At 40.9% G+C, this 10,121-nt stretch overlaps 1 protein-coding gene across 1 annotated transcript in view; it reads right to left on the minus strand.

The window, feature by feature from the left end:
• LOC117752715 (dynein heavy chain 9, axonemal-like) overlaps positions 1-5,644 on the minus strand; it is a 50,959-nt gene extending 45,315 nt beyond the window's left edge. The window contains exon 1 of the mRNA XM_034570299.1: positions 5,421-5,644. Coding sequence (XP_034426190.1) covers positions 5,421-5,624 — 204 coding nt within the window. The 5' untranslated portion in view covers positions 5,625-5,644. The remainder of the gene's footprint in view (positions 1-5,420) is intronic.
• Positions 5,645-10,121: the final 4,477 nt, after the last annotated feature.

A 10,121-nucleotide genomic window follows, 5' to 3' on the forward strand; every position in this document is an offset into this window, starting at 1 on the left:
CGATACCAGTTTGTGCCCTGCATTGTGCCAGGATCATGCATATGACCTTTAATCCATTAGTTAAAATGTTTTTATGCTGTCCAAGAAGATAAAGAGGCAAAAAAAGACGAATGGTGTGCATATCGGGGAAAAAAGACAGAGATTTCAGTTTTTGATTTTTAACAAGTTTGCAAACAATTCTAAAAACACATTTTTACTGGATTATTTAGAGTGAACTGGTTGGCAAAATGGCATTTGTTTATATAACCTATGTTACTTAAATTGATGTTAGCTGCAAAGAGCAAGAAACATAAAACTTGGTTCAATAACTGCACATGATATGCAAATGCTTCAAGAAACATGAGACCAAATTTGAAGTGCACCATGATAGGCCTGAGCTCCATAATTATACCTTATTGGGAAAGATTGATCCATAAACATGGCTGCCACAAACCAATCACCATAAAATAATAAAATAGTTGGTAGATTTCTCAAGGCCATGTTTGGGACAGAAATTCCACTATTTTGTGCATATCCTCTGAGGACAAGCATTACACAGTACATAAAGTACTTGACTGATGAATGTGGGCATGGCCGGCTCATCCATATCGGATACGACTCCTTCCGTGAGCGGGAACAAGCTACAGACATGAAACTTGGCACCAATAACTGGGAAAGAAAGGCTAATGTCTGCCAAATATGATTCTAATTGACCTGATGGGGGCAATATAATTAGCAGTCAGCGAAGTGAAGTTCTGAGTTCCCTTGACTTCATCTGCAGTATGTCTACAACTCAATAAACTCTTCAAACAAGCTACTTAGACAACAAAGGGCCCCATGATGGAATCTTAGCTCCTTTTATAGTAGAAACTACAGTTACGTGAAGTCTACTTCTTAGATTTCAACTGTACTGATACAAATTTGGTAAATTTGACAAATTCCTTATGGAATCTTAAAAACATATTCACACTTCAGGATTAGTTTGTCACATAATCAGCACAGAGTGACCTCCAGCCGGGAAGGGACAAATCGAGAGTTCAAAGTTCAAGGTCACAGTGTCCTCACAAAATTTGTTTATGTTTTTCTTGAAGGTGAATTCTTAAGATCAGTTCGAGAGACTGTTTTCAAATTTGGTCCAAACATTCACTTTGACTCAAAGATGAACTGATTCGATTTTGGTGGTCAAAGGTCAAGGTCACGTGAGGTCACATTGTTGTGAACGTGATACATCAGGAATGCCTCAAAAGGAAATTCATTACATCTAGCAAAAACATTCACTTTGACTCAAGGATGACCTGATTAGAATTTGGTGGTCAAAGGTCAAGGTCACTGTGACCTCACAAAAACAGCTTTGGTCTCATGAAGGAAACATCTCAGCAACACCTTAAGGGAATTTGTTCAAGTTTGGTACAAACGTTCCAAGAGGAACCGATTATATTGGAGTGGTCAAAGGTCACGGTGATCTGGACAAAACTTTGGTCCGTTGGTCTGGACTAAGGCTTTAACACCTGTTATTTAGATTCTGACAAAAATGAATAGTCTAAAGGACCAAACAAGGTAGTCTTGAAAGCCCCTAAAAATCACAATAGTATCTTTCATTGCATTACCCATTCTCTCTTTACATAACCCGACCATTAGCTGCAAAGCATTGATTTTTCCTAAATCCTTTTGGAGGAAAACAGGACAGTATTTGTATTTCCATCAATGAGCTCACCAGTGCATTTACAGTAAGATGTTATTTACTACATGGACATTTTTTTTCTCCATGTGATGACAGAAACAAGTGTGTGATAGTTTTAATTAGATTAAAGAGTGAGACCTAAGTGTCACGCCTTCAAAATGCTTAGCACTGCTTGTGGCCTTAATTTTATTTTCATTGTTTGTATTGTTGAATCTTATGAGTAAAACAATTGCTGATAAGCTAAACGGCAATTTAATTGAACCCTAAAAGTCTTCTCAATCCTTCAAAGCAATAAAGAGGATTCCGTGGCTCAGGAACGTCGAACAAATGAGCTTCACAAAGGGTGTAAACCTGTGCGATACCAATTTGTGCCCTGCAGGATTGTGCCAGGATCATGGATATGACCTTTAATCCATTAGTTAAAAAAATGTTATTCTGTCCAAGGAGATAAAGAGGCAGAAAAAGATGAATGGCGTGCATATCGGGGAAATAAGATAAAAGCTTTAGGATCAAGAGCAGCTATGAGCAAACACACACACACACCCGCACGCCGCACACACACACAAATACACACACCAAGGACAGCCATAAAGAGAAATTAAAGCTGTTACGAACTCCTCATAACTCCCCGACAAATAGGGCTCTGCATTACCGTCCGACTCCGTCAAAATGTTGCACTGGGGAAATAAAAACAGACTGTTTTTCATGCTTGTCTTTCAGCTAATTAACAAACAGGAAATCAGGCCGCGGGGAAGACAGTTCTTTCGGGGTTGCGACGATTCCACAGAAAAGATTCAGTCGAACATTAGACGAGCACCAAGTGAGCCATCAACATGATGAATAGGCGGGGGGGGGGAGACAGGAGGGGGAGGAGAAGGGGGGGAGAGGGACAAACTAATTGGTGGGAGACATGGGTGAGATTCAATACATCTGGGCTCGTGTTTATCTACTGCAGATGGAAATCAAGCAGGAAAACGTATCTATCTGCTCCTTGTCAGTCTTTATAAAGCAGCCGACTACTACAAAAGCTACTACTACTGCTACTGACACCACTACTACTGCTATTACTAGTACTACTACTACTAATTACTACTACTACTGCTACTGACACCACTACTAATGATACTACTTCTTCTCCTGTTAATAGTTTCTGTTACTACTCCTGCTACCACTAGCAAAGCTACTTATCAACTTTTACTACTACCACCTCTAAACTTATTTTTTCTACTACAACATCTAAATACCTAAATTACTACAACTGCTTACTGCTACTATTACTATACGTACTTCATACTACTATCTCTACAACTGCTTCATACCAGTATAACTACAATAGTCTAAAACCACTATTATTATACCTGCTTAATATAACTATAATGCAACTGCCTACTACCACTATTAAAACTACAACAGTCACTATACGTGACTAGTAATGCTAGTATTGTGCTTCTATTAATACTATGACTGTTGTTATCTTACCATTAGTATTCCTCCAACGTCTTACTACAACTACCACTGCTAGTGACTGTAGCTGGTAAACACATACTACTGTATATTACTAATATAACTAGTCTTCCTAGTACTGCCAACAAAACCTGTACAACCATTAAAGTTATTGTCACTACCACTATTACCACTCTTTCTTCTACTACTACCATCTCTACTAGTTTTTACTAATATGTTTTACAATTATCTACTAACAATAGTAGTGGTAATACTAGTACTACAAATGTCAAAAATAACTACTTGTGTATGTCTCAATTAATGTTAATGATTGGGCGGTCGTGGCCGTGCATTAAATGATACACACATTACTAGTCCAGACTAAAGCAGCCTTAGGTAGGACACAACCTCCACAAAGTTAAAGAGGGAAAAAAACAACATGGAACTAATGTGTCCTCTGGGGAGCGGATGACTCATACAGCATCTCCTACAGTCAGCCCCGACACACACACACACAGACACGCACGCACGCACGCACGCACACAAAGACACACACACACACAGATCTTTGCTTTAACCCTCCTGGTCCTTGTTTATCATGACCACAGCAGCCCCTGGTGAGCCATGGATCCTCTTGCACAGAATGTTAAATAACAGTACTTACAGTTGTGTGGCCATCAGTGTGGATGCACTAACAAACACTGGGTGCATTAATGGTGTCTTGCTGGTGTCAGTGTGTGCTCTCTAATTAGAGGACTCCTCAATTACCATACACCTCCTCTTTCTGTATGTGTGTGTGTGTTTCATTCCTACAGTAATGGGAAAGCGGTGCAATGGGAAACGAGCACAGGACACCGTGGCGTTCAACACCCTGACGTCACCTGCGTGTGAGAGGTGTTTATGAATGTGCGACTGTGTGCGGGTGGCAATGTGTGGGCATGTTTATGCAAAGCAGTGGATAAGCATGGTATGTAAGAGTAAAAGTGTGTGTGTGGTTTTGCATTCACTTGCACAGTGTAGACCATTTATAATTAGGGCTGCCTCCCATACAGACCCTGTGTTGCATTATTCATGGCCCTTATCTGCAAACGTGTGTAGATAGCAAACATCTGAACAAACGGATTCAAGTGTAGATATTAGACATGAAAACACAATATGATGCGAATAAACATTTCACATAAAATAAAAAGGACAAAAGTCAACCAGGTATTTTTTTGCACTACATAAGCGGTATCTTTAAAAGGGTACCTGGCTGCAACCGGCATTGAAATGTTAAGCTTAAAGTTAACTGGACCCAAATAGCAAACCAGGGGCCAGGCAGGTGAGAAGATAAGTGAAATGTAATAAGCAAAGGCAGGCTTGCAGTCTTTGTAGGCAGGCAAACTGAAAATTCCACATATCCAAAAACTCAAGAAGCAAAGGGAACAAAACGGGAACACTAGAATTGAATGGCAGCAAAAACAGAAGCACAAGGAACCCGATCAAGAACACAAGCACAAACCAGGGATGTAAACATTAGAACTGACAAAGGAGAGAGGAGAGCACAGAGACTAAGGCCCTGTCTACACAACTACTGATGTTCGTTTGGACGGATTATTTCCCCTCCGTTAAAAACGATCTCCGTCCACACGACCTTCTTTTTACGAGATCACAAAACGACTACAAATGTTCAAGCAAGCATGCCAAGCCAGTAGGTGGCGATAAAGTTTACATCAATGATTCGTCAACTACCAGAGAAGATAATTGTGAGTATGCTGAATGAGCTTATGGAGTGAGGAGTGATACACAGTCTATTCTTTTTCTAAATCACAACAGTTATACCACAGACAAACTGCGTGGCTACTTGATAGGATCTAGTTGTTCGGGAGCTTTTTGTTGAAGTGATGTTCCTCAGATGTTTGCCCCATTGGCATGAGACTATTTTGCTATTTACAAACTTAACCTTTTTTTAGGTCAGTATCAATGAAAAGGGCTTGAAAAAACATAACAAACATTATCTTCAATTCATTGACATGAGCGCAAACTACATCAGCTGATGAAGACCATAAGATATGATAGAGAGATCCAGAATAGCCATTTAAGAGACCGTGTGAAGCACAGTATTTCCACTCTGTTTAAACTTAGCTCTCCAGCTGCTTAGGTCCTCAGATTTTAAGATAACTTGCAGCTTGGTTAAGTTTCACTGTTTTTAATGACTGAAGATACTTTTGTTTTTAAGGAATTTAAATAAAAAAACAGGGATATTGGGCATGAAACCTGGGAAAAGAGAAACATACCGTATCTTGTCAAGTTTTAAAGAGATGCTGATGTACTGTACCTGAGCTGAGGTGCTGTTGAGCTTCTGCAGGCCGTTCTCCAGCCTCTCCATATTGTTGGTGAGGAGTTTACTCTTCTGACCCAGCAGGCTGCGGTACAGATTGATCTGCTCCAGGAAAGACTTGGGCGTGGTGTAGTTGTAGCGCCGCTCATTGGACAGGTACTCCTTGGATGTATGATTCACGCTTGTGTGCACGTACGCCATGAATTTACTGACCGAGTCCTTCACTTCAGGCTGTGGGAATTATAAGTTACAGAGCTGGTTACATACTGATTCACACTGAAAGCGGATGACTCTGCAGATTTAGTGGAAAAGCAATATCTCCTGAGGCTCAGGCTCTGAATTTAATTCATGGGTTTCCGGTCTTGTTCTTGAAATTAATATCACATTCATTGTGTCACTGTGCCTGACATTTGAAATTATATTTTCAGGGCATGAACACCATTTTTTGTGGGTGCTTCATACCTGTGTGTGTATAAGAGTATGAGCTGTTCTCACCTCAATGTTTTGCACTTCCTGTAGGAACTTGAAGCTGACCGACTCCAGCGCCTCCTGTGGCCACTCGTGGAACCAGTCGATCGCCGTGCAGTTCACCACTGCGGGGAACTTCCTGCCGCGAACCCTCAGTTTATTACCCACTGGAGAGAAACACAGAGCCACCTGCAATACATGGACGTGAACACACACACACACACACACACACACACACACACACACACACACACACACACACACACACACACACACACACACACACACCAAGGTCAAACAGAGTTGAGTGTGAAGTCTGACACAGCGAGATCAAGATAATTTCCTTTCACAGTCAGACAGAGAAAAGAATTCCTGCTCCGATCGGCACTTCTTCGTGGTCAAGAGGGAGAATGGAAAACTCTGCATTAATTACTTGCAGCTACATCATTAAGCAAATAAAGCCCCCAGCGAGCATGTGGATTAAAAGTGCGTTGAGCTGTGGGCTGTGTCAGACTGATTTTCGCTGTTGGAGACTAACAGCTGGCTTGTTGAGAAGCTCGGCCAGATGCTCCGGAGCATTAGACTGAAGAGGCAACCACACAGAAGGCACAGCCAAAGACACGGCTGATGACAGAAACAACAAACAACTGAAAGAAACAACAATGATATTTTACATTTCCTGTTATGGTTGTTGTACACACTGACTCACCTCGCTGCTTTGATCAGGAGGGACTCTATGTGTCATTAACTATACCATAAGGTTCAACTTGTCCAATTAGTGGTTCATGACTTCTTTTAGTCTGTTAATACAAAACCATGGCAGCTTGTGGTCGAGGTTGAATGCAGTGCCACATGAGCTGCGGGGCCCCAGAGAGTCTGATCTCTAAAGTTTATATTTTGTATATTGTACACTATTTTTCTATGTAAATTTATTACGAAATCCACTGGGATATGTATATATTCTGTATGACTGATACATCATGTGATTTGTTCAAAATAGATTGTGGGTATTTAAGATGCTCATTTAAGATGATCAGAAATCGGAGGCTAAATCCATACTACTCAATCAACCAACTCCAGCCAGACAGGCTCATTTTGAAACAGAGACGCAAACAGGGAGAGAAATCCACTCTTTTCAAAGCCGTGCCCATGGGACTGTCTTCCTCATTTATTCACTCTCCAACCCAGCGAGGCTTGAGCTGGGAGCCAGGCAGGGGTGGAGGATGTGGGCGGTGGTGGTGTGGGCGTGCACACTGTAATAATGACAGGATAAGCAACCCCCTGGAATCCCTCTCTCCCACGGGGGAACAAAGTGTCTGCACGTTGGTGAAATTATCTGAAACTAAGCGGCAGCTATTGTGCTGGTGATTTATATTTATGGCGTCCACTGCTTGCCGACGCATTCAGGTTCATCTGAAAATGTCAAAAAAGAAAATTGTCTAGGGGGAGACTTCATCATAAAACCAGGTGTTTATCCAAGTCTGAGGGTTGTTTTATTTCGAGATGGCAAATGAGAGTGTGAGGCAGCATGCCACTGCTATATTAAGACAGGAGGGAGAGCAAATTCAGACGCAGTTCTACGAGAGAGATTAATGTCAAACTTTGCCCCTCAGGTAAACCACTGAGAACGACTCTCTCTGCATGATTAGTTGTGGAATTCAAAGCAACAGAAACAGCTTTTTGTCTTGTACTTGTGTTTCACCTTGAGTTGTCTGCGAACGCGGTCGATGAAGAACTTCCAGCAGTTTTCCCTCGTATCTACCACTCCGGAGGCGCTGACCTCTGGCCTCACGCAGCTAATGATGTTCTCCACCTCGTCGTCTGGGAACAGGTCAGGAATCTCTCCTTTAAGGGATAAAATGATGCACATTACCAGCGGGAAGACAAGCAAGACTGAAGGCAGAGGTCCTAATGTTTTCTGTTGAAGAGCTAAACTTCCAACTTGAGAGAACTCTCTGAAACTATCTTATCTTGTCAGGATCTGAACTGACACTGAGACTCAAATCGAGGTGTGTTAACAGAGCTGGGGGCAGCAGGAGTTCATACAGAGGACTTATGCTAATGCAGGGATCCGCTGTAAGTAACAGCCTCGCAGCAGCAGAGACGAACGGAGCACGGAACGTGAACGTCGACTTCCTACAGCACCTAAAATAGTCGGTGCCCGAGTTCAGGTGTTTCTAAGTGTCCCCTTTTTTTCCACTTGCTTAATTTTGTGTTGCCTCTCATCAGCACAAAGCCCCTCTGGGTTGTTCAGACCTGCTCTGGTGTGAGATTAGGGCAGAAAATAAGCCACAAGCCAGAGTGAAAGCCAGCCTGACATTCAGACTGAACGGCCATGTCATTTCACATCATTACTCAGAACATTGCGTGCACAGAGTTAACCGCCCTCACGATGACATTTTTCTTAGAATCTGAAGGAGCAGTTCCTGGGATGGGTTAATGCTTTCCATGACAATCAAAGAAATATGACAACGTGAGTGATATTGGCAAATTACAATAATCTCTGGTGAAAGATGTCAATATTCTTAATTTAACCAATGTAATTTCCAATAGTTTGGTTGTTGGATCAAACATAGTCGTCAATGAGCACAATATCTAAAAGAAATTATAATGTTCACATCACTGTATATTACAGCTACATCAAGCTCAATGATATTATTAATATGCATCATAATTCTAACTATGTGTTGAACTTGTAATACATTCACACGGGAGGAATTACACTATTTTTGAGTACGATGTTGTAGGATGCTTTTGTTTCCTCCGCCAGGGAAGTTTTGTTTTCATTGCTGTTTGTTTGTTTTTTGGAGGATTACGCAAAAACTACTGAAGTGATTGTCTTGGAACTTGGTGGAAGGGTGGAGTACGAGTCACCCAATAACATTTACAGATGTTTACAGAATTTTTTTTCACTTTCTTTAACATTGTTAGACCGGACTTTTTCGGACATTTATTGAATCTCTCAAGAAATAATGCAAGAAAAAGAATGAAAAAGTCCGGCATATGCAGAGTGCTAATATCTATGAACAGATACAATTTGGTGTGGATGCCAATCATGATCCAGATTTTCAAATCAAAATAAGCATTTTTAGGGGGGTAATCATTATTCACTCACTGGGAGGTAAGAAATGGATTTTGAGATCACTAAACCATTATTTTCTAATCTTTCGCTTTATTCCATTCAACCATGACAGAGAATGGATATTTTGCCTTTGTTTAATGTAAACAGTTTGAAGAAAAGTTCTGTGTACACGGTTTATGTGTCTGATCAATTCATATTCATACAATATGGTGATTAAGTGGCCACTCAGCCTTGGTGGAGGTACTCGCTCTCTGAGTGTCCTTCTAGTGAAATAAGGAATCCAGAGCAGAATGAGTGGGCTGACTATAACTTTTTTTGCCAGTTAAAATTGAAAAGTTGGAAATGCAATTTGCTAAAACAAATACATGTTGTAACTTTTGTTGACCAGTGTTCACTCTCGCCACGAATGGCAGTTACAGACATAGCAACACAATGAATGTCACATCATCATCAAGAAACCCACTAAGCACAAATGATAGGGAGACTGCAGCAACCTGCAACGTTACATGGGTTACATGACGACTGCCACATTCTATCTACCTACTAATTCCACAAACATCTGCTACCGGTGCTGATCTCCATCATGGCAACAATATTCATAGAATCACCTCCTCTTTAACATTTTGTTTACAATGTAAAGCATAACTTTGTTTTGTTCCTGCAATGTTTTATATCAAGCTGAACTGCAGAGCTTTGATTTTGAAAAGTTGTGAACTTGAAGATTGTGTCGATGGCTAAACAGCAGTTAAGTATTATTCAAACCAGGTAGGATAAGTGCAAAGTTTTCTAACTGCGCTCTGCACCAGACATAAGACATATAGAATATTGGAGGCCTGCTATGTTTTCATTATTCCCTTTGCATTAGTGAGTACTAATGTAAGGGAATAAATCTGAAGTAGCTCCAGAGCATCACCACAGGCCAAGGAAACAGCCCATTCCAAACAGGCAGGTTTAGAACGGGCACTGCACTAGTAAGTAAAGAGGAGTCAGAACAGTCAAGACTCCTGAATGTATTGAATTGACCAAGTGTTTCTTATGACTTCAACTTGTATTTTTATTCATGGTGGAAAAATTGTGCTTTGTCTTACTTTTCAATCTTTAAATTAGAACTTGGAACTAATGTTTTAATGTTGTTGTTCTACTTGCTG

The sequence above is a fragment of the Hippoglossus hippoglossus genome, chromosome 19 (assembly GCF_009819705.1).
Source record: "Hippoglossus hippoglossus isolate fHipHip1 chromosome 19, fHipHip1.pri, whole genome shotgun sequence".
In the NCBI taxonomy this organism is placed as follows: Eukaryota; Metazoa; Chordata; class Actinopteri; order Pleuronectiformes; family Pleuronectidae; genus Hippoglossus; species Hippoglossus hippoglossus.